Source organism: Mustelus asterias, chromosome 23 (assembly GCF_964213995.1).
Source record: "Mustelus asterias chromosome 23, sMusAst1.hap1.1, whole genome shotgun sequence".
In the NCBI taxonomy this organism is placed as follows: domain Eukaryota; kingdom Metazoa; phylum Chordata; class Chondrichthyes; order Carcharhiniformes; family Triakidae; genus Mustelus; species Mustelus asterias.
The window spans coordinates 2,275,729-2,301,555 of NC_135823.1; the positions used below are offsets into that span (position 1 = coordinate 2,275,729).

General features: G+C 44.6%; 1 protein-coding gene across 1 annotated transcript; it reads left to right on the top strand.

The window, feature by feature from the left end:
• The first annotated feature begins 4,062 nt into the window (after positions 1–4,062).
• On the top strand, positions 4,063–22,656 carry LOC144510903 (putative G-protein coupled receptor 139). Its single transcript, XM_078240961.1, has 2 exons — positions 4,063–4,138; positions 21,746–22,656. Exons 1-2 carry the CDS (start codon positions 4,063–4,065, stop codon positions 22,654–22,656), a joined length of 987 nt encoding a protein of 328 aa, XP_078097087.1.
• Positions 22,657–25,827: the final 3,171 nt, after the last annotated feature.

The following is a 25,827-nucleotide window of genomic DNA, read 5'->3' on the forward strand; positions in this document are numbered from 1 at the left end:
CTTGTAAGTAAGAATTTTTCTTCATCATTGGCAATGTCATGCAGAGTAAGAAGTCTCACAACACCAGTTAAAGTCCAACAGGTTTATTTGGTAGCACAGGCTTTCGGAGTGCCACTCCTTCTTCAGGCGACTCACCTGAAGAAGGATTGACACTCCGAAAGCTCGTGCTACCAAATAAATCTGTTGGACTTTAAACTGGTGTTGTGAGACTTCTTACTGTGCTTACCTCAGTCCAACGGGGCATCTCCACACAATGTCAAGCAGGACAGGAAACTATTGATTGTGAGCAGAGGCAGGGTGGCTCGCTTAAAATCTGTGGTGGGAGAAAAACTGCATTCGCCAAAATGATTGTTTTATTCATTAATCCTGGCTGTATGAATTTCTGACAGATACACGCACTAACAGACACACAAACATACAGAGTGAGAGGGAGAGAGAGAGAATGACAAAGGGAGATAGAAAAGGATCAGATATTTATAATGCTTCACTCACGCTTAAAGATTAACTTTGATACTTGCTGAAATGATACAATATTACCTAAACACTGGTCAGATTGAAATTACTGGACTTCACTAAGCAAAGCAGGTTTGAAAGACATTCAGACATATTTCTCCATCCAGTGGAGCATATCAGTTCCTCCAGCCTCGATTACTCACCCAGGGAAACTGCTCGCCTTTCGCTTATCCGCTTTCCTACCGAGTAAAACTCTTTCCACTCGCTGACCATAATCCGATTGCTTCTGTGGCCGCCACTGATGGCCCTTACACATCTAGCTGCACAATCTCCCTTCCACTGATCTACTTTTCCAACTTAGAACTAATTCTTCAACCATTTAATCTCTGAGTCCCATTCGCTCCAAATCCTTAAATCATAGAATCATAGAAACCCTACAGTACAGAAAGAGGCCATTCAGCCCAGCGAGTCTGCACCGACCACAATCCCACCCAGGCCCTACCCCCATATCCCTACATATTTTACCCGCTAATCCCTCTAACCTACGCATCCCAGGACACTAAGGGGCAATTTTAGCATGGCCAATCAACCTAACCCGCACATCTTTGGACTGTGGGAGGAAACCGGAGCACCCGGAGGAAACCCACGCAGACACGAGGAGAATGTGCAAACTCCACACAGACAGTGACCCGAGCCGGGATTCGAACCCAGGTCCCTGGAGCTGTGAAGCAGCAGTGCTAACCACTGTGCTACCGTGCCGCCCCACTGTGCTACCGTGCCGCTTGGCTCACTTTCACGATATGTTGGATTTATCCCAACTGTCATCATCCAGCAGCCAGTGGAAATCATCTCTCTCTTTCAGCCAGATCCGCCTCACCCACCCATTAACTATTGATGCAGCCATTCAAGCTCTTCTCCCATCCATGATCACATAAAAACTGAAAGTCCTCTGCACAATCCCATTAGGTGCAGATATTATTTCTACCATTTCACACCCAATACAACCCATCCCCTTCACGTGAGCCATTTTCCCATCCTTTTAAACTCTTTTCTTCCCGAAGCCGCAAGAACAACCCAATGAATTTTGTGCCATTGGGCGATTCCCTACTCCACCGAGTGACACCATTCACCAACTCCTGATTGGTGGATGCAACACCTACAACGCCTTAACCCCACAAATTTTGTTCACCCCACACTAAAATTCATCCTCTTGCACTTACCCGCCATGCACTGAGAAACAGCAGTCTGCCTGACCCTGTCTCCAACTACAGAGCAACTTTGGCACGCATTCCAGCTCCTCCTAAATCGGACAACTAGAGATATTCGCTCTCCCCCAGCCAATTCCCACGTCTATACCCAAAATGCTCTCAATTATTTTCCTTACGTTTTACCAAGGTTTAGCTCAATATCCATTTTTGCTCGGCTTTATTTCTTCAAGCTAGATATCTTCCCATTAGCTGTGCAATTTTGATGCCATTTGAATGCATTTATTACTATGTCCATTGTCACTTTATTCAAATATTTTCCAGTATTTCACCATCAGTTTGTATCTGTATGTGTCATTGATTTATAGATAATTTACAGGATCTGTAGTGGATAGAGGATCTGTAACAGTTGGCGGGTACAAAGTATCTGGGGGAATTTATGTTTTGTATTTGCTTCATCAGGAGGATGAGATGTGTCAATCGGTGTGAGGGGTTCTCTGAGTTTGAGGGAATTTATCATTTCCATGTAGTTATATATTGAATGGGCATTATGAAAATAATAGATGTTTTCATGGAATAATAAGTCTTTCTGCCCATTTGAGGGGTGAGAGCAATGGTCTTTCCATTGGCTGAACTGTTACATTTTGTTAGTCACTGGCAATAGTGACTAGATTCTCCCAGATTTTATGGTGCAATATTTGAGGTATACTTAAAGTTACGGTTGTATTGGTTATAGGTGCTAATTTATTGTGCACTGCTGTATTAATTTGTTATTTTCAGTTAGTTTCAGATGTAGAATTAATCGAATTCTACTGACCACAACCACATTTCTCAAACTGTAGTCACTTAAATTAGTGTTCATGGTTAAAGAGGACAGCTACATTCGTGAATATCATAGGTTATCTCGATGAGAGACAGTGTAATATTCAGATACTAATTGATTATTGCTTGCAGAAGAGCAAAATGTCTTAAGGAACAACAGAGAATGTTGTAATATATTTAGAAGATCGAGCAATGTATGTGGACGGAGGAACAGAGTTAATATTTCCAGTGGAACATGATTTGTCTTTGGATGGTGTTGTGGGGCAATATCAGGGATTGTGTCTTTTATATTTTAATTTATGTGTCCGATCATATTTTATTTAATTTCAGTGTAATGCATGAAGGGCTACATAGAGCAAATGCAGAGAGCTCGGCCTCACCAAAGGGAAGAAAAAGTTTAAGGCAGACAGCTAGAGCCCTGCTTTGCTGACAGATAACGATTACAGCATGCTATCAACTTCTAATTTGCAGGAGATCCTTACAAATTTGTATGACAATGGGAGAGCCAGCATTAAGACAGCCAGACTCCATATGGTATAGGGAAGGCATAGTCTTCTGTAAAACATAGCAGAGCGGGGGAACGATTAACACATTGTTGTAAATCGGTTGGGCAAATACAACGTTTTGACCTTATAATCGGATAAATGGAACTGCCCAGAGAACTGATTAACGGAGTTGTACTGAACAAGGCAGTCTGCATAGTGAAATTAGAAGAGCAGTCTTGTATCCAACTCGAGGAATTAATATGCTGATGTAAACCTTTGTGACTGGACAAAGTAGAATAAACTGTACGAATCTACCAGGGTCAGGGAGAACTCACAGGCAACCTGAGATTTCAGGCCTAAGTCCATCTCTCCCTCATGCATGTGAATTAAAAACTTTTCTTGAAGTTCGACACGGGCGGCATGGTAGCACAGTGGTTAGCACTGCTGCTTCAGGGACCTGGGTTCGATTCCCGGCTTGGGTCACTGTCTGTGTGGAGTTTGCATATTCTCCTCGTGTCTGTGTGGTTTCCTCTGGGTGCACCGGTTTCCTCCCACAGTCCAAAGATGTGCGGGTTAGGTTGATTGGCCAGGTTAAAAAAAAAATTGCCCCTTAGATTCCTGAGATGTGTAGGTTAGAGAGATTGGCGGGTAAATGTGTGGGGGTAGGGCCTGGGTGTGATTGTGGTCGGTGCAGACTCGATGGGCCGAATGGCCTCCTTCTGCACTGTAGGGTTTCTATGATTTCTATGATACTGTCTCCAAGGCTGGACTCATTTTGTTTCCCTCCTACAGACGGTAAGACATCAGTAAAACAACATAGTTATTGTAGACGGAACTCATGGTCATTGCTGATAGAATGTGGATTTCAATTGTCTTACTTAATTAATGTCAGCAGAATTTTTCAGCCTTTGGGGTTTTTCAATTTATCAGTGTCTTTACTAGATGTTATAATCTGTTTATGAAATTCAAAGTTAATTAGTGTGTGCGCTCTATATCTCAAGAGAGCACCTACTGCATATAAGTGATAGGCTCTGTGATTTATGACACAATTTTTAACACAGAGCAATTAGCTGCAGCATAGAAGGACACATCGACTCATGGCGAAAATGCTTGAAATATTTTATGTCATCAGGAAATTATATTACTTGATCCTTGCTGTTATTGGTGTTCCTGGTGAGTAACTATCAACATTGGCATTGTGGAAAATTTCGGAAATATCTGGTGGTTGGTTTTTCTCCGCCAATCATTACTACATATTTTTTCGAGAGTTGTCCCATGGACAAGCATCCCATCTCTGATTTCATTGTCTTAACACAATTTTATTTTATTAACACTGTAGTTACATTATTTTGCCTCAGTATGCCTCTGTTCCCATCTCACAATGGCTCTCAAATAATAAGGTAGCACCTGTGTGAAAACATAGAGATAAAAGCAAATTACTGCGGATGCTGGAATCTGAAACCGAAAGAGAAAATGCTGGAAAATCTCAGCAGGTCTGGCAGCATTTGTTAGGAGAGAAAATACCTGATGTTTTGAGTCCAGATGAGTCTTTGTCAAAGCTTTGACAAAGGGGCGTCTGGACTCGAAACGTCAGCTCTTTTCTCTCCTTACAGACGCTGCCAGACCTGCTGAGATTTTCCAGCATTTTCTCTCTTTGGGTACATAGAGATAGAGACAGTTATAAATTAGGGGCAGGAGTATTCCATTCGGACTTTCGAGCCTACTCTGCCATTCAATATGATTGTGGCCAATCCTTTTTCTCAATGTTATTATCGCGTGCAATCTTCATAGCCTTTGGGGTGCCTTTCAAAGATATAAATCGGATCAATTTCCTTTCTCAATGCATTCCATGACTTGGCCCCCAAAGCCTTCTGTGATAGAAAATTCTACAGATTTACTACCCTCTGAGTTAACTAATTGTGATTTCCAAATTTAAAAAACCAAGATGTAGTATTATCTGTTTTGACCATATTCTGTTTCCTATTCGACAGTTCTGACAGTACCAGTGGTTAACTATTTATTGTAAGAAGTTTAACAACACCAGGTTAAAGTCCAACAGGTTTATTTGGTAGCAAATGCCACTAGCTTTCGGAGCGCTGACCCTTCATCAGGTGGAGTGGAGAAATGCTCACAAACACAAGTGACACAAACTCAATTTACAGAATAATGATTGGAATGCAGTCTTTACAGATAATCAAGTCTTAAAGGTACAAACAATGTGAGTGAAGAGAGCATTACGCACAGGTTAAAGAGATGTGTATTGTCTCCAGACAGGACAGCATCTCTTTAACCTGTGCTTAATGTTCTCTCCACTCACATTGTTTGTACCTTTGAGACTTCATTATCTGTAAAGACTGCATTCCAATCATTATTCTGTAAATTGAGTTCGTGTCTCTGTATGCCCTATTTGTGAGCATGTCTCCACTCCGCCTGACGAAGGGGCAGTGCTCCTAAAGCTAGTGGCATTTGCTACCAAATAAACCTGTTGGACTTTAACCTGGTGTTGTTAAACTTCTTACTGTGTTTACCCCAGTCCAACGCCGGCATCTCCACATCATAACTATTTATTAATAGTTTAATAGGAAGACATTGCTTTTAAAGATTTCAGTTCTTCAGCAAATTGCATTATTTCCATCCTAAATACAGTTAATGCAAATGATTAGTTGCCTTTGGGCGCCATCCACCAACACAGAGCAAGGAAGCTGTGTGTCTTGCTTGCAGGATTTAATAGTCTGGGTATTCCAAAGTGTGGTGATACTGCGCTGTTGCTATGGTTTATGTTTAAGGGAGCTGCTTTAATAAAGTGTTTTGTTAGAGGGAGTCGGTTTGTAAGGAAAGCAGGGAATGCTCTCATTTTAGCCATGCAGCATGTATTAAGCAGAAGGCTAAATGCACTCTTGTTCCCAAAATAAAAGGACGCTTGGAGTATTTTTTGACTTTTTGAGTTTGTGTATACAGAGTTATATGATCATGAGCTTAATTGGAGACACTAACATTTTGCAGAAATTTTTTTCCGGTTTCAATTTAATTCAGTGACTGGAGAGGTCTGATTAAAAGCCGCTCTTTTTAAAGCCACAGGCTGCTCACTCTCTCTCTCTCTCTCACTGTCTCTGAAAAGTCCCGCTGGAAGCTTCACAGTTGTTACCCAATTTAAAGCAAGTATGCTTTTGCGAACTATATTTAAAGTGAGTATGCTTTTGCTAATTATATTTAAAGTAGTTTTAAGTCAATTGGAAGAGTATTGCTTATTGTGAACGGCAATAGTGATAAGTAAAAAAGTAAGAGTTATTAGTTTTCATGTTAAAAGATTGTTCGACTGTTCAGAGTTAATTTATTCCATTTAGGTAGAGTGATACTTAAAGCGTGTTATGAATAAATCATCTTTTGATAAAACGATCCCTAATTTGTCAGTGGAATTATTTTGAAGCATCCTTTTCTCATTTTATGCCAAAAATGTGTTCCAGTCTGGCTTCATAATAGAACTTGGGGGTTCTGTTTCGAGATCCCAGCACAAAAATGCGGGTTTATAACAGTATTATAAATATTTAATTCCTTGTTTAACTTGTGATTTTTCATTTCAATGGCAGTGGGTGTTAAGGAACTGGTGCTTTATTTCAGATGTTGCATTTGGTTAGTTTAATGAGGGAGTGCCTTGTGGAACAATGGCTCTTTCAGTAGGTAGTGTTTTCCAGAGTGTTGAATGGGTCACCAGGTTTACAAAGGGTGGTTAAAGCAACACTTCTGCTTTTGGCAAGCAAGTTGAAGTTGACCTTACCTGAAAGGATGAGGAAAGAGGAGATAATTTCAACAATAGCTCAGCATTTAAATTCGCAAGTGTGCGATTAGAATCATTGAAATTGGCTGGCAATTAAAGTCATAGAGTCATAGAGGTTTACAGAATGGAAATAGGCCCTTCGGCCCAACTTGTCCATGCCGCCCTTTTTCTTTAAACCCCTAAACTAATCCCAATTGCTCGCATTTGGCCCATCTCCCTCTATACCCATCATACCCATCTATCTAACTAAATGTTTTTGAAAAGACAAAATTGTACCTGCCTCTACTACTACTTCTGGCAGCTTGTTCCAGACACTCACCACTCTCTGTGTGAAAAAATTGCCACTCTGGACCCTTTTGTATCTGTCCCCTCTCACCTTAAACATATGCCCTCTAGTTTTAGGCTCCCCTATCTTTGGAAAAAGATATTGACTATCTAGCTGATCTGTGCCCCTCATTATTTTAAAGACCTCTATAAGATCCCCCTCAGCCTCCTACGCTCCAGAGAAAAATGCCCAAGTGCATCCAGCCTCTCCTCATAACTCAATCCATCAAGTCCTGGTAGCATCCAAGTGAATCTTTTCTGCACTCTTTCTAGTTTAATAATATCCTTTCTATAATAGGGTGACCAGAATTGCACACAGTATTCCAAGTGTGGCCTTACCAATGTCTTGTACAACTTCAACCAGACATTCCAACTCCTGTATTCAATGTTCTGACCGATGAAACCAAGCAAGCCAAATGACTTCTTCACCACTCTGACAATCTGTGACTCCACTTTCAAGGAGCTATGAACATGTACCCCGAGAGCTCTTTGTTCTGTAACTCTCCCCAACGGCCTACCATTAACTGAATAAGTCCTGCCCTGGTTCAATCTACCAAAATGCATCACCTCGCATTTGTCTAAATTAAACTCCATCTGCCATTCGTCAGCCCACTGGCCCAATTGATCAAGATCCCATTGCAATTGGAGATAACTTTCTTCATTGTCCACTATGTCACCAATCTTAGTGTCACCTGCAAAGTTACTCACCATGCCTCCTATATTCTCATCCAAATCATTAATATAAATGATAAATAACAGTGGACCCAGCACTGGCCCCTGAGGCACACCACTAGTCACAGGCCTCCAGTTTGAAAAACAACTCTCTACAACCACCCTCTGGCTTCTGTCAAGAAGTGGAGATGCCGGCGTTGGACTGGGGTAAACATGTGGAATTCTCTCCACATTAAATTAAATTAAATTAAATTAAAGCACAGGAAACAGAATTCCCACTCACCTGAAGAAGGGGCTTGCAGCTCCGAAAGCTTGTGAGGCTTTTGCTACCAAATAAACCTGTTGGACTTTAACCTGGTGTTGTTAAACTTCTTATTCTGTCAAGAAGCCAATTTTGTATCCATTGAGATACCTCACCCTGGATCCCGTGAGTTTTAACCTGATGCAACAACTACCATGCGGTACCTTGTCAAAGGCCCTGCTAAAGGCCATGTAGACAACAATTAATTTAGAGAGGCAATTCCATTATGTAATTTTACTGCTGAGCGGATTGCAGAGGAGTTACCAGATACGGATGGCCACAGGAAAGTGATATCAGGAATATAACATAGGATGGAAATAAGCATTAGATGCGGCAATTGTACGCGGGTGGATATAGTGAGAACAGTGCAACTAGATTCCATACACAAGTGGTATAGTTATGCAAGTATGCCTAATCCCACCAATTATTGCTGGGGTTATGGTACTTGCATTGCAATTTGTCCCTCTCAGGGAAATGATCAGCCAGAATGTAAAGTGATTGGGGTGAAATGAATAAATTTCACCTCATCCACACTTTCTTAAGCTTTTCAACTGATTCAGTCTGATTGTGCAATTGTGATATTCCTTGTGGATTAGGGTTGGTCTTCATTATATGTTCAATTTCAAAAGCTATCTTTCTATTTCATTCTGGGTATGAATTCTAATATGCTTTCCTCGCATTGGTACATTCCTACAACTTTGGATTTGTTAAATTTTCTGTTATTTACTCAATTGCAATTTTATATGCCTCTCACTGGGGCGGCACAGTGGCACAGTGGTTAACACTGCTGCCTGAGAGCGCCAGGGACCTGGGTTCGATTACAAATTGGGTCACTGCCTGCATGTTCTCCCCGTATCTGCGTGGATTTCCTCCGGACGCCGCAGTTTCCTCCCACAGTCTGAAAGACATGCTGGTTAGGTGGATTGGCAATGCTCAATTCTCCCTCAGTGTAGCCAATCAGGCGACTGGGGGATTTTCACAGTAACTTCATTGCAGTGTGAATGTAAGATGTCTTGTAACACTCATAAATAAACTAAACTCTCTTGGCACTATTTCCGAATCTACTGCTAATTAGAACAGTACAGCACAGGAAACAGGCCCTTCGGCCCTCCAAGAATTGTTATAGAAACATAGAAGATAGGAGCAGGATGAGGCCATTCGGCCCTTTGAGCCTGCTCTGTCATTCATTACAATCGTGGCTGATCATCCAACTCAATAGCCTAATCTTGGTTTCTCCTCATAATCTTTCCCATATTATTCCCCATATCCCATTCGCCCCAAGTGCTATATCCAGCCGCCTCTTAAATACATTCAATGTTCTGGCATCAACTCCTTCCTGTGGTAATGAATTCCACAGGCTCACCACACTTTGAATGAAGAAATGTCTCCTCACCTCTGTCCTAAATTGTTTACCCTGAATCCTCAGACTGTGACCCCGGGTTCTGGACTCCCCCACCATTGGGAATACCATCCCTGCATCTACCCTATCTGGTTCTGTTGGAACTTTATAAGTCTCCATGAGATCCCCCCCGCCCCCCACCCCCCGCCCCCCCATCGTCTGAACTCCAGCAAAAACAATCCTAACCTAGTCAATCTCTCCTCATACATCATACTGGCTCAGAGTCCGACCTTATGGCTCAGAAGAGAATGGGGGAGAGGAGTAGAGGATTAGTCATTGGGGACTCCATAGTTAAAGGGACGGATAGAAGATTCTGCGGGAACGAGAGAGACTCGCGGTTGGTGTTTTGCCTCCCAGGAGCCAGAGTCCACGATGTCTCGGATCGTGTTTTCGAAATCCTTAAGGGGGAGGGGGACCAGCCCCAAGTTGTGGTTCACATAGGCACTCAAGACATAGGTAGGAAAAGGGATGGGGATGTAAGGCAGAAATTCAGGGAGTTAGGGTGGAAGCTGAGAGCGAGACCAAACAAAGTTGTTATCTCTGGTTTGTTACCCGTGCCACATGACAGTGAGGAGAGGAATAGGGAGAGAGAGCAGTTGAACACGTGGTTACAGGGATGGTGCAGGAGGGAGGGTTTCAGAAAACTTGGACAATTGGGGCTCTTTCTGGGGTAGGTGGGACCTCTACAAACAGGACGGTCTGCACTTGAACCAGAGGGGTACTAATATCTTGGGGGGGAAATTTGCTAATGCTCTTCGGGAGGGTTTAAACTAATTCAGCAGGGGGGGTGGGTACCTGAATTGTATATCCGGTATACAGGAGGTTGAGAGTAGTGAGGTCATGGATGAGGTTTCAGAGTTGCAGGAGTGCACTGGCAGGCAGGAAGGCGGTTTGAAGTGTGTATACTTCAACGCCAGGAGCATCCGGAATAAGGTGGGTGAGCTTGCAGCATGGGTTGGTACCTGGGATTTCGATGTTGTGGCCATCTCGGAGACATGGATAGAGCAGGGACAGGAAAAGTTGTTGCAGGTTCTGGGGTTTAGATGTTTCAGTAAGTGCAGGGAAGGTGGTAAAAGAGGGGGAGGCGTGGCATTGTTAGTCAAGGACAGTATTACTGTGGCAGAAAGGTCATTTGATGAGGACTCGTCTACTGAGGTACTTTGGGCTGAGGTTAGAAACAGGAAAGGAGAGGTCACCCTGTTGAGAGTTTTTTATAGACCTCCGAAAAGTTCCAGAGATGTAGAGGAAAAGATTGCAAAGATGATTCTGGATAGGAGCGAAAGTAACAGGATAGTTGTACCGGGGGACTTTAACGTTACTTTAAATATTGACTGGAAAAGCTATAGTTCGAGTACTTTAGAGGGGTCAGTTTTTGTCCAATGTGTGCAGGAAGGCTTCCTGACGCAGTATGTAGATAGACCAACAAGAGGCGAGGCCACGTTGGATTTGGTACTGGGTAATGAACCAGGCCAGGTGTTTGATTTGAAGGTAAGCGAGCACTTTGGTGACAGTGACCACAATTCGATTACGTTTACCTTAGCAATAGAAAAGGATAGGTATATACTAAAGGGCAAGAGTTATAGCTGGGGGAAAGGAAATTATGATGCGATTAGGCGAGATTTAGCTGGCATAGGTTGGGGAAAGAACCTGCAGGGGATGGGCACAATTGAAATGTGGAACTTGTACAAGGAACAGCTACTACGCGTCCTTGATGAATATGTACCTGTCAGGCAGGGAGGAAGCAGCCGTGTGAGGGAACCGTGGTTTACAAAGGAGATTGAATCTCTTGTGAAGAGGAAGAAGAAGACTTATGTTAAGATGAGACGTGAAGGCTCAGTTAGGGCACTTGAGAGTTACAAGTAAGCCAGGAAGGACCTAAAGGAAGAGTTAAGAAGAGCCAGGAGGGGACATGAGAAGTCTTTGGCAGGTAGGATCAAGGAAAACCCTAAAGCTTTCTATAGGTATTTCAGGAGTAAAAGAATGACTGGGGTAAGATTAGGGCCAGTCAAGGACAGTAGTGGGAAGTTGTGCGTGGAGTCTGAAGAGATAGGAGAGGCACTAAATGAATATTTTTCGTCGGTATTCACACTGGAGAGGGACAGTGTTGTCGAGGGGAGTACTGAGATGCAGGCTGTTGGACTGGATGGGATTGATGTTCATAAGGAGGGGGTGTTAGCAATTCTGGAAAGGGTAAAAATAGATAAGTCCCCTGGGCTGGTTGGGATTTATCCTCGGATTCACTGGGAGGCTAGAGAGGAGATTGCAGAGCCTTTGGCTTTGATCTTTGTGTCCTCATTGTCTACAGGAACTGTGCCAGAAGACTGGAGGATAGCAAATGTTGTCCCCTTGTTCAAGAAGGGGAGTAGGGACAACCCGGGTAATTATAGACCGGTGAGCCTTACTTCTGTTGTGGGCAAAGTATTGGAAAGGATTATCAGAGATAGGATTTATAATCACCTAGAAAGGAATAATTTGATTAGGGATAGTCAGCATGGTTTTGTGAAGGGTAGGTCGTGTCTCACAAACCTTATTGAGTTCTTTGAGAACCGTAGAACCATAGAAAATTACGGCTCAGAAACAGGCCTTTTAGCCCTTCTTGTCTGTGCCGAACCATTTTTTGCCGAGTCCCACTGACCTGCACTTGGACCATATCCTTCCACACCCCTCTCATCCATGAACCCGTCCAAGTTTTTCTTAAATGTTACCACTTTATCCGGCAGCTCATTCCACACTCCCACCACTCTCTGCGTGAGGAAGCCCCCGCTAATATTCCCTTTACACTTTTCTCCTTTCACCCTGAACTCATGCTCTCTGGTGTTTTTCTCCCCTTGCCTCAGCGGGAAAAGCCTGCTTGCATTCACTCTATCTATACCCATCAAAATCTTATACACCTCTATCAAATCTCCCCTCGATCTTTTATGCTCCAGGGAATAAAGTCCCAACCTATTCAATCTCTCTCGGTAACTCAGCTTCTCAAGTCCCGGCAACATCCTTGTGTGGTGAACCATCGCTGGTTCCCACTGGATAGTACTGAGCCAGGGTCTGGCCAGTACTACAAGGATGTACATATGTTACTGTTGGGTTGTGCTAATTGTTGCTGTTGGGGTTAGGGTGGGGTTGTTACACCTTTGTACTGTAGTGTTGTGGTACATCCCAGTCGGGCTCCGCCTCCTGGGAGAGGTATAAAAGTCCCTGCTCTGGCTGGGACCCCTCAGACTGGGATCGTGTATATAATTATTGGCTGCTTCATTACAGTAAATAAAAGCCTTTATTTCCTGAGCATCTAGCCTCGTGTTTGGTAACGCGCATCAATTTTATTTACTGTTGTTAAACTCTCATCGAAGAAAAAAAAAGAGAGTATGGAGCAGATCCTGAAGCCAGAACGCCTTACACTAGATCCACGTGCGGTGGGCGCCTCTAACACCTTCGACCACTGGCTGAAGTGCTTCGAAGACTACCTGGCAGCCTCCACAGCGGTCACCACAGATGATGACAGACTCCGGGTCCTCCATGCGAGGGTAAGCGACACTGTCTACCTCGCGATCTGTGCGGCCACCGAATATACAAAGGCCCTTGAGCTTCTGAAGAAGCGTTATATCAAACCGCCCAATGAAATACACGCTCGTTACCTCTTAGCCACTCGACGACGGCAGTCTGGCGAAACGATGGAGGAATATGCGAACGAGCTCCTACAGCTAGCCAGGGGCTGTGACTGCAAAGCTGTGTCGGCTGAGCAGAGCATGAACAACCTCGCCCGAGATGCGTTTGTGGCGGGAGTCGGATCGTTGTACATTCGACTTAAACTGTTGGAGAAAGGTAACCTTGACCTTACCCAGGCAATCGAGCTAGCGGAGATGCTGGAGATGGCCTCCAAAAGCTTAGTATTGTATCCGGAAGACCACGTGGAGACAACGTGGCAGGAGCAGTCGCCAATCCCTCCTCGTCCCTTGGGTTCGAAATGCTGCGTAATGGCGTGCTCACACTCGGGCCAGACGATGGCAGCAGCTCCGGGTGGCCCGCGGTGTTATTTCTGTGGGGGAGAGAAGCATACTTGGCAATGGTGTCCCGCTAAGGCTGTGTTGTGCTCTGCCTGCGGTAAGAAGGGGCACTATTCGAAAGTGTGCCGATCTAAACCTAGGAACGGCAGCGGCCTGCGATTCTTCAGAGCTCGGCTCTTCGTCGTCGAAATCATCGAGGGGTTCGTCCACGTGCGAGGCCAGGACGACGCCATTACAGTCGACGGAGTCGGAGGTGTGTGACCACCAGGGGTCGCTGAGTTTGGCGCCATCACCCACGTGCGACTTATGGGAGCGGCCATGTTGGTCGGCACCAAACGCGAACGACCAGCAGGGGTCCTCCTCGTCGATTTCAGCTGCCTGCAGTGGCGCTCATGAACCAACGGTGGCGTCGATCATCCTGGACCAGGCCAAGCCTCATAGACTTGACAAATCTATGATGAACATCCAGGTAAATGACCACGTGATTTATTGTCTGTTTGACAGCGGGAGCACTGAGAGCTTTATCCACCCAGACACTGTGAAGCGGTGTGGACTCCGGATTCAACCTGCCAAACAGACAATCTCTATGGCATCGAGGTCCCGGTCTGTCACCGTGCTAGGGAGTTGCGTGGTAACTTTGACGGTGCAAGGCACAGTTTACGAGCATTTCAAGCTCCTAGTGTTGCCGTACCTTTGCGCGCCAATACTTCTCGGACTAAACTTCATGGTCCACTTGAGTGTAACCCTACAGTACGGTGGGCCACTCGCTTCACTGGCAGTGGGAGAACAGCAGCAGCCTCCAAATTGCCCAACGCACCCCGCCTGTAGCTTCTCGACGCTGAAGATCACCACACCCTTCCTGTTCCAGAATCTTGTGCCAGGCTGCAAGCCCATCGTGACTAAAAGTAGGCGTTACAGCGCTGAGGATCGGATCTTCATTAGATCTGAGGTTCAGCGGCTCCTCAAAGAAAGGATCATACAACCCAGCGCTAGTCCGTGGAGGGCGCAGGTCGTGGTGGTCAAGAGCGGGAACAAACCCCGGATGATCATTGACTATAGTCAGACCATTAATCGATATACACAGCTGGATGCGTATCCTCTCCCGCGCATATCTGATATGGTCAATCAGATTGCGCAGTACCGGGTGTTCTCCACCATAGACCTCAAGTCTGCCGACCACCAACTCCCCATTCGCCCAGAGGACCGACAATACACGGCTTTTGAGGCGGATGGTCGCTTGTATCACTTTCTCAGGGTTCCCTTTGGTGTCACCAATGGGGTCTCGTTCTTCCAGCGTGCTATGGACCGAATGGTGGACCAGAACGGGCTGCGGGCTACCTTCCCGTACCTGGATAATGTCACCATCTGCGGTCATGACCAGCAGGACCACGACACGAATCTCCTGAATTTCCTACGCACTGCATCTCGCCTGCACTTGACCTACAACAGGGAGAAGTGTGTGTTTCGTACGCGCTGTTTAGCCATCCTAGGATACGTGGTGGAAAACGGGGCCATTGGCCCTGATCCAGACCGTATGCGCCCCCTTTATGAACTTCCCTTGCCTGCTAGTGCAAAAGCACTGAGAAGATGCTTAGGCTTCTTCTCTTATTATGCGCAGTGGGTTCCCAATTACGCGGACAAAGCCTGTCCGCTCATTAAGTCCACGACTTTTCCCCTAACGCCAGAGGCCCGATTGGCCTTCGATAAATTAAAAGCCGACATCGCGAAAGCTACGATGCACGCTGTTGACGAGTCCATCCCCTTTCAGGTGGAGAGCGATGCATCTGATTTCACCCTGGCCGCCACACTTAACCAGGCAGGCAGGCCCGTCGCATTTTTTTCCCGCACCCTCCAAGGCCCCGAAATCCGGCATTCAGCGGTGGAAAAGGAGGCCCAGGCCATTGTGGAGGCCGTCAGGCACTGGCGCCATTACTTGGCGGGAAAACGGTTCACCCTGATCACGGACCAGCGGTCCGTGGCGTTCATGTTTAATAACACACAGAGGGGCAAGATCAAGAATGACAAGATCTTGCGGTGGAGAATTGAACTCTCCACCTATAACTACGACATCATGTACCGTCCAGGGAAACTCAATAAGCCCTCGGATGCCCTCTCGCGTGGAACATGCGCCAGTATACAGGAGGACCGTTTGCAGGCTCTCCATAATGACCTATGCCATCCTGGGGTCACTCGGCTCTTCCACTTTATAAAAGCCCGCAACCTGCCCTACTCGGTGGAGGACGTCAGGTCCGTAACAAGAAGCTGTCGGGTTTGCGCGGAATGCAAACCGCACTTTTACCGACCTGACCGGGCACATTTCGTCAAGGCCACTCGTCCCTTCGAGAGACTGAGTGTCGATTTTAAGGGCCCCCTTCCCTCAACAGATCGGAATGTGTACTTCCTTAATATCATTGACGAGTACTCTAGGTTCCCTTTTGTTGATCCCTGCTCTGATACATCCGCTGCCACGGTTATCAAGGCATTACGTGATCTCTTTACCCTGTTCGGGTACCCCAGCTACATCCATAGCGACAGGGGCTCGTCGTTCATGAGCGATGACTTGAGGCAATTCCTGCTCTCATACGGGATTGCCTCTAGTAGGACCACGAGCTACAACCCTAGGGGTAACGGACAGGTGGAACGTGAGAATGCTACAGTCTGGAAGGCTGTCTTACTGGCATTGAAGTCAAAAAGTCTTCCAGTCTCCCATTGGCAAGAGGTGCTCCCTGATGCGCTCCATTCTATTCGCTCCCTCCTGTGTACGGCAACTAATGCTACTCCCCATGAGAGGATGTTTTCATTCCCTCGGAAGTCTTCCTCGGGGACCTCATTACCGTCTTGGTTGACGTACTCAGGACCCGTCCTCCTGAGGCGACATGTAAGGGCCCGCAAGTCCGACCCGTTGGTCGAACAGGTCCATCTCCTCCACGCCAACCCTCAGTATGCCTATGTGGCATACCCTGACGGGCGAGAGGACACGGTCTCGATCCGAGACCTGGCGCCAGCAGGGGACGTAGCAACCCCTGTCGCTCCCATACCCCCTGTTACAAACCCCTTAACTCTTGTTTCTCCCCCGGACACGGCGCGGGCAGCATCGGGACCATTGCTTAACCCTTTTACTCCCGTGTACAGCTTGCCTGAGTCCAGAGGATGGTCGCCACTGCAGGGCGTGTCAGGACCCCATGGACTACCGTCACCTCAGGGTCAACCGGCCTGTGAGTCCGTGGAAGAACAGTTGGACGCGCCTTGGGGAGAACGCCACCGCAAGTGCCTACTCCGGTGTCACCGCCGGTATTGAGGAGGTCACAACGACGGTGCGGTCCCCCTGACCATCTGACCTTATAGACTGATGACACTTTATTCTGTTTTTTTTGTACCCCGCTGGCCTTTGTTCTCAAAGGAAGGGTGAATGTGGTGAACCATCGTTGGTTCCCACTGGATAGTACTGAGCCAGGGTCTGACCAGTACTACAAGGATGTACATATGTTACTGTTGGGTTGTGCTACTTGTTGCTGTTGGGCTTAGGGTGGGGTTGTTTCACCTTTGTACTGTAGTGTTGTGGTACATCCCAGTCGGGCTCCGCCTCCTGGGAGAGGTATAAAAGTCCCTGCTCTGGCTGGGACCCCTCAGTCTGGGATCGTGTATATAATTATTGGCTGCTTCATTACAGTAAATAAAAGCCTTTATTTCCCGAGCATCTAGCCTCGTGTTTGATAACGCGCATCACCTTGTGAATCTTCTCTGCACTCCTTCAACCTTATTTACATCCTTCCTGTAACTAGATGACCAAAACTGTACACAATACTCCAAATTCGGCCTCACCAATGCCTTATATAACCTTGGTAAGAAGTCTCACAACACCAGGTTAAAGTCCAACAGGTTTATTTGGTAGCAAATACCATAAGCATTCGGAGCGCTGCCCCTTCGTCAGATGGAGTGAAAATCTGTTCTCCAACAGTGCACAGAGACACAGAAATCAAGTTACAGAATACAGAATAGTATTCAGGAGTTTAATGCGGAAAAGTGTGAGGTGATTCACTTTGGAAGGAGTAACAGGAATACAGAGTACTGGGCGAATGGTAAGATACTTGGTGTGTGGATGAACAGAGGGATCTGGGTGTCCATGTGCATAGATCCCTGAAAGTTGGCACCCAGGTTGATAGGGTTGTTAAGAAGGCGTACAGTATGTTAGCTTTTATTGGGAGAGGGATTGAGTTTCGGAGCCAGGAGGTTATGCTGCAACTGTACAAAACTCTGGTGCGGCCGAATTTGGAGTATTGCGTACAGTTCTGGTCGCCGTATTATAGGAAAGATGTGGAAGTGTTGGAAAGGGTGCAGAGGAGATTTACCAGGATGTTGCCTGGTATGGTCGGAAAATCGTATGAGGAAAGGCTGAGGGGCTTGAGGTTGTTTTCGTTCGAGAGAAGAAGGTTAAGAGGTGACTTAATAGAGGCATACAAGATGATCAGAGGATTAGATAGGGTGGATAGTGAGAGCCTTTTTCCTCGGATGGTGATGGCTAGCACGAGGGGACATAGCTTTAAATTGAGGGGTAAGAGATATAGAACCATAGAACCATAGAAAAGTACAGCTCAGAAACAGGCCTTTTGTCCCTTCTTGTCTGTGCCGAACCAGTTTTTGCTGAGTCCCACTGACCTCCACTTGGACCATATCCCTCCACACCCCTCTCATCCATCAACCCGTCCAAGTTTTTCTTAAATGTTAAAAGTTACCACTTTACCACTTTATCCGGCAGCTCATTCCACACTCCCACCACTCTCTGCGTGAGGAAGCCCCCCCTAATATTCCCTTTAAACTTTTCTCCTTTCACCCTTAACCCATGCTCTCTGATGTTTTTCTCCCCTAGCCTCAGCGGAAAAAGCCTGCTTGCATTCACTCTATCTATACCCATCAAAATCTTATACACCTCTATCAAATCTCCCCTCAATCTTCTACGCTTCAGGGAATAATGTCCCAACCTATTCAATCTCTCCCTGTAACTCAGCTTCTCAAGTCCCGGCAACATCTTGTGAATCTTCTCTGCACTCTTTCAACCTTATTTACATCCTTCCTGTAACTAGGTGACCAAAACTGTACACAATACTCCAAATTCGGCCTCACCAATGCCTTATATAACCTTACCATAACACTCCAACTTTTTTACACGATACTCCGATTTATAAAGGCCAATGTACCAAAGGCACTCTTTACGACCCTATCCACCTGTGACGTCACTTTTAGGGAATTCTGTACCTGTATTCCCAGATTCCTCTGTTCAACTGCACTCTTCAGAGTCCTACCATTTACCCTGTACCCTGTATATAGGACAGATGTTCGAGGTAGGTTTTTTACTCAGAGAGTAGTAAGGGCGTGGAATGCCCCTGCCTGCAGCAGTAGTGGACTCGTCAACATTAAGAGCATTCAAATGATTTTTGGATAAACATGTGGATGATATTGGAATAGTGTAGATTAGAGGGGCTTTAGATTGGTTCCACTGGTCGGCGCAACATCGAGGGCCGAAGGGCCTGTACTGCGCTGTAATGTTCTATGTTCCATGTCCCGCCATCCCCAGAATCAGCCTGGTAAATCTTTACTGCACTCCCTCGAGAGCAAGAACATCCTTCCTCAGAAACGGAGACCAAAACTGCACACAAGACTCTATGTGTGGCCTTAGCAAGGCCCAGTATAATTGCAACAACGCATCCCTGTTCCTGTACTCGAAACCTCTCGCAATGAAGGACAACACACCATTTGCCTCCTTCATCGCCTGCTGCACCTGCATGCTTACCTTCAATGACTGGTGCACATGGACTCCCAGGTCCAGCTGCACACTACCCTCTCCCAATTTATCACCTGGTATCCCCCAGTCTGTCTGCCCTGTTTCCTTGTGTGTTTGTACATAATCTTTCTGAAAGAGAGCATCAATTTGATTTTAGATCTTTATTCCAAATGTCTCCCTCTTCTACCATAAATGTCTTGGTGTTTCCCCATTTATTGCATCACCTTTTTTTGGTTCAGTTTCTCCCATCAAATACCACCCACCAGTTCATGCACTGGTAAGTCTTTCCCGAATGACCCACAGCACAGATGACTGCGATCTCGGAGCTTCTCTCCTGAAACCCGTTTCAGGTTCTGTCCCTGTATGTCTCTCCCTCTCTGATTGATATTCTAATCAGCAGTTCCTGCTTTGATAATCTCATTGAATGGTATTTTCATTGACAGGCACTAGGAGGCTGTTTCACCGAGATTTCCCTGCACCTCCTGATGGAGGGAATGTAACGTGATTCCTTTAGTTTCTTCGCCTGCCCGTTCACTCCTGAATCTTTTCTGTTCCTTGCCCAAACTACTGCAGAAATTAAATGTTTTACACGTTGCGTCATGATTCTTGTGCAGGGAGTCTCTTATAAATGGAGGTTCTTCAATTGTTAGCAGTTGGATATTCCATAGTCAAGTTGCATAATTATGAATCTTTCCATCCTATTTTTCCTGTGAGTGTGAACCTGAATTATGATTTGTCGCTGGAGAGCTCATGTCTCCTCCTTCAGATATTTCATCTCTGGGCTTAAAAGTAACTGGTCTCATTTCTTCTCTAATCTTTCAACGACAAAATATCGTCATTGTTCATATGTTGTCCATCCCTTCCACTTCTTCACGTCTTCCATTTCTGGCTCTTTCCTGCTTCAAACCTTCTCTCTCAATTTAGTGCATCAACCATTCCATGATGTTATCTATTACTTTAAGTTCCTCTGTTCACGTCAGCTGCCATTGCGTTGAAGACACTTGATAATTTCCGCAGTTGTTTTCTCTGCCATAATTTGCACTGTCCAGAGGCATAACATTCTTCCGGGTTAAGCATTGACATTTTTCCATTTCCTATTTAAATCAGCTCCATTCATTGTTCACTACAGTGCCTCCTGTAAATTAGGAGAGGCAAAAACGCAGCTTTCCTGATTTGTATCTGCTCTCTCCAATCATCAGATGTGATGCTTCGCTTTGTCTTCACTTTTACTATAATAATACAGCCGTACCTGCATTTATGCTCCGACAGCCAGCTCACCATCAAATTTAAATTTAAATTCTGTGCGACATTCGATTATCTTTACGTGTTTACAGAGTGATTAAGAAGATTCAATTATAATCACGATGAATAATTTCTGAGGTATATTGTGGATGGTGAGAGATGGTTTCACATCATGTGTCAATAGGAGTATAGAATATGGGTGGTTGTGCCTGGTGAGAGCTCACCCTGTTTGAAGATACATGGCAGGCTTGTAGCAACTATTCTCCATTCGTGTTCTTGACCAATAGAACCTCCTCCTCTAATCCAAGTTCTCGATGTGTTCTACACTCGCCTGTTATTTTGTTGTCATCAAGTGGCCTTCCTCTGGTCTTACCTTTCGTTTCTTCATTTGCACCATTCTGCTCAAGCTGTAATCAGTTTGTTAATTACTCCCTTCTATCTTCCACCCACAAACTTTCGGAGTTCCCCGTGCAAATCCATACATTTTAGTGACTCTACCACTGTTTACAAACTGCGCATATTTTATGTATTTCAGGTCTGATGGAGAATTATTATCCTTAAATCTTAACTATATTGTTGTCTTCACAGATACCACAGTGTTCCGTCAAAGTTATCATACAATTATTCGATTGGATATTAGCTCTCTGTGTTTGCTTTGCTGAGCTTTTGCTTAGTCCTGGATGTCCACAGAATTCAAATGCGTTGGGAAGACGCTTTTAGAAAGGACATGCTTCTTCTTGCATATTGTTATTTTTATTTTTTCTCCAAGTCATGTGTCTTTTATCCTTGATAGATATAGCAGTGTTGTATCAGAGCTGGGTAGTTTGGGGAAATGTGGACAACCAGGCATAATATTTGCTACTATCCTGGCCCACAAGCAGTGCTGCAAAGGCAGTTATTTCCTCAGTGAATGGTTCTTATTTTCCCCTCAGCTTCCCTTTGGCATGGACTGGATAAATTTGTCATCCACAGTTAGAGCTGTTAAATAGATTAAATCAGATATGGTTAGTGTGACTGAAATATTGATATTCCAAAAAAAAACCCTGGAAGCGATTTTTCTCCTCCTGTTCCTATTGTATTAAATGTGTATTTGAAAATGTGAACGCTACTTCATCTTAGGCCTTGGCGACATGCTATTTTAGTCTACACTTTCACCAACCACACCCGCCCTATCCCCCTCCCGCTCCCTCATAAAAAGCAGTGTGTCCTCAGACACTCCATTCACACTCTGGTTCAGTGATAATGAATAATGTGTAACTTCTTGTTGTTTTACCATATTCTCTCTTACAGTAAATTTACTGGCGATTTTCATCCTATCCCGTGGAAAGTGTGGTCTCACCAGTTGCACCACTCGTTACCTGGTGGCTATGGCAATGGCGGATCTATTGGTCATTACTACAGATGCCATCCTTTATCGGATCAGTTATTACTATTTCCCTGGATCTTTCCTGGACATCACCCCAGTATGTAGCGTTATCTATGTTCTCAGCCGTGCCACCACAGACTGTTCTGTCTGGTTCACCGTCACTTTCTCATTTGATCGTTTCATGGCCATTTGTTGCCAAAAGCTGAAAGTCACATACTGCACCAAGGAAACTGCGGCTCTAGTTCTAGCAACCACCTTGATTCTGCTCTGTCTAAAAAACATCCCTTTCTATTTTACAGTTGAACCTGTGCGCATAATCGATAATGTACCATGGGACTGTGATGATAAACCAAGCTATTTTACAGAGCCTGGATGGTTGGGATTTAAGTGGCTTCATAAGGTTCTTACTCCAATGCTCCCATTCACTTTAATTCTATTGTTCAATGCTATGACAGTCAGGCACATAATAGTAGCAAGTCATGTTCGTAATAGACTGAAGGGTCTGAGCAAGGAAGATAATCGTAGTGACCCAGAAATGGAGAGCAGGCGGAAGTCTGTGGTCCTACTCTTCACAATTTCAGGGAGCTTCATCCTTCTGTGGTTGATGTATGTTGTTGATTTCTTATATTACAACATTACAGGAACAGATCCAAGATATTACAATGATTATTTCTATATATTTCAACACGTTGGAATAATGTTGCGAAACTTAAGTTGCTGCACAAACACATTTATATATGGTGCAACTCAGTCCAAATTCAGAGAGCAATTCATGAGAACAGTGAACTATCCAGTTACATCAGTCACTAAATTAATACAGAACAAAAGAAAATAAAAAAAGTCGCAGCAGAGGTACACCATTCGGCCATCAGACCAGGTTCTCCATTCAAGATCTCCACAATTGTGACTGATGTCACTGCCACTTTAATTCCACTTTCCAGCTTGCCAATATATTGTGAGAATTGAGCCCTTTGTAGATTGAAGAGTTAACAAAACCTTGAATGTATTGACTGCCACGCCTCTGCTGGATGTTGGCAGAGAGAAATAGAAATCTGAGCAATATCCTCTGATAGATGAAATGTAAGTACATCATCATTGCAAACAGCAGAATTTTGTTTTTTGAAAATATTCTCTCTCTTTATCGAATCCACCGAAAGGGAGACCTCTTCTCTGTTTAACATGTCAATGTTCTGAGAATTGACAATGATTAAATGTGCTGTCATAGGCAATGCTGATGTTTGTAACAAGGGTGCCTCAAATACTAGAAGAAAGAATGGGAATACCAGTTCTTAACGAGTTATTTGGGCGGGAAAGTGTGAGAACACGAAGGAAAAGGGTCGGTCTTGTTTAAGTTTATTTATAAGTGTCACAATGGGTTTACATGAACACTGCAATGAATTTACTGTGAAAATCGCCCAGTTGCCACACTCTGTCGCCTGTTCGGGTACACTGAGGGAGAATTTAGCATGGCCAATGCATCTAATCAGCACGTCTTTTGGTCTTGTAGTAAATTATTCAAATAACAAATGTTTATTAAACTTAAAACATGCAACCAGAAAGTCAATCAGAAGGAACGACATCTACCATTACCACAATAATGGTTATCCAGAAAATATGGCTAAATTATAACCTCACACACAATCTCAATGTAACTTCCTTCTGAACTCCGAAAATGCACTTTCCACAAACAAACTCCTAAAGGTTGTAGCACCATGAGCCAAATCCAGCAAATAATTACCACACATGACCTGGAGCTTTATTTGAGAAATGTTCTCGCAGTTTAGAGTAAACATTATGGGACTCACACAGCCAGAGTTATTCTGCATTATATTTTGCACAATAGCTTCCTTCTCTGAGAGAACTTTGTTTGCAAAATAATGTTGATATGATCGAGTTACCTGGAGTGTTCAAGTCCACTTTGCTTAAAATGGATCTGTTTCACTCTGCTACAATCTGCCTCTTACAATCTGCTAATGCAGCTGGATGCTTATCAGATTTTTTTTACTGGATTGTTAGCCTTTCATTTCATTGTAACTTCTGTCATCCATTTTCAGAAATGAAGGAACATAATTAAAAGGCGATTCAATTTTCCAACTACTGCTGCCATTATGGTAAATATTGAAACATCAAAAAGGATGGATTAACATGAAATAGCGGTCAAAGTGTTTGCGGAGCAAGGAGTTTCAATTGATCATGTTCAAGAAGCAGATAAAAATGCCATATATTCCCGTTGGAGCAGAGATAATTCAGAGGTTATCATATTGAGGTGTTCAGAATTAGGGACACATTTGGCAGGGTAAAGAAGAATATTTTGTTTCCACTAGTTGGTATGTCACTGACTAGTGATCACAATTTCAAGATTGGCAGCAAAAGAGCTAGGGGTGAGATGGGGAGAAATTTCTTTACTCGGAGAGTTGTTGGGATTTGCAATGTGCTGCCAGGGAGAGTGGTGGAGGCGGGTTCCATAGGTGATTTCAAAGAGAGTAGGATGCATATTTGAATTTGGAGGACCACGGAGATAGGCCTGGGGAACGGCCTTCTATGCTGCAAAATTCTGGAGTATTTGAATGTTATCAACAGTGACACAGATCTTGAAGTCAGCTGAAACATCTATGGACTTCACGTTTGCCCCATTCATTTAGAAGGTCTCAATGATTCGACAGTATTCATCTTCTGCCGTTTTGTGTCGCCACCTATGGAGACCAAAGTCTTTACTGTATCCCAGCTTCCATGTTGGAATCCGTGTTGTCTGATTCTTCCAAACCAAAGTAAAGACAAGGATCATCTTTTATCCTCCAGATGCTGATTTCACCATTATCATGTCCCCTTGTTAAATCTTCATGAACTGAAATGAACTGGCAGCTCTGCGCCTAATTGAAATATGCGAAGGCACTGCATTGAGGCTCCAGATAGAGGAGCCTCAACGCAATGATTATATCTATTGAATATAATCCTCCAAACGTGGTATGGGAAGATATTCCTTTCTGGTGGCGAAATTCACTTTCCTTCGCTTCAGTCACCATTTTCATAGGTGAATTTCTGTCACTAGAACTCAACTCAACGAAATCGTTTTTGAGCATTTTGTTTGTACTTGAGGTAGTTTTGCTACATTTAACGTCCACTAAAATGGATACAGAACTGGCTAGGTCATAGAAGATAGAAGGTAGCGGTGGAAGGGTACGTTTCGGAATGGAGGGCTGTGACAAGTGGCGTTCCTCAGGAATCAGTGCTGGGACATTTGCTGTTTGTAATATATATAAGTGATTTGGAGGAAAATGTAACTGGTTGGATTAGTAAGCTTGTGGATGACGCAAAGGTTGGTGGATGTGTGAATAGCGATGAGGACCGTCAGAGGATACAGCAGGATATAGATCGGTCGGAGACTTGGGCAGTGAGATGGCAGATGGAGTTTAATCCGGGCCAATGTGAGGGAATGCATTTTGGAAGGTCAAATGCAGGTAGGAAACATACAGTAAATGGCCTGAAGACTACAAATAGGCAGAGGGATCTGGGTGTACAGGTGCACAGGTCACAGGCAATGCAGGTGGAGAAGTAGTGAAGAAGGCATGCTTGACTTCATCGGCCAGGGCATTCAGTTTAAAAATTGGGAAGTCATGTTGCAGCTTTATAGAATATTATTTAGGCCGCACTTGGAATATAGTGTTCAATTCTGGTCGCCACACTACCAGAAGGATGTGGAGGCTTTTGAGAGGGTATGGAAAAGATTTACAAGGATGTTGCCTGGTATGGAGGGCATTAACTATGAGAAGAGCTGGAAGAAACTTGGTTTGTTCTCACTGGAACGACGGAGGTTGAGGGGCGACCTGATTGAAGTCTACAAGATTATGAGGGGCATGGACAGAGTGGATAGTCAGAAGCTTTTTTCCAAGGTGGAAGAGTCAATTACTAGTGGGCAGAGGTTTACGGTGCAAGGGGCAAGGTTGAAAGGAGATACACGAGGCAAGTCTTTTATACAGAGGGTGGTGGGTGTCTGGAACTCACTACC

Coding starts and splice junctions, on each gene's coding strand:
- LOC144510903 (XM_078240961.1), top strand. CDS start 4,063: ATGGCGAAAATGCTTGAAATATTTTATGTCATCAGGAAATTATATTAC. Junction 4,139..21,745: donor TGCTGTTATTGGTGTTCCTG/GTGAGTAACTAT, acceptor TCTCTCTTACAG/TAAATTTACTGGCGATTTTC.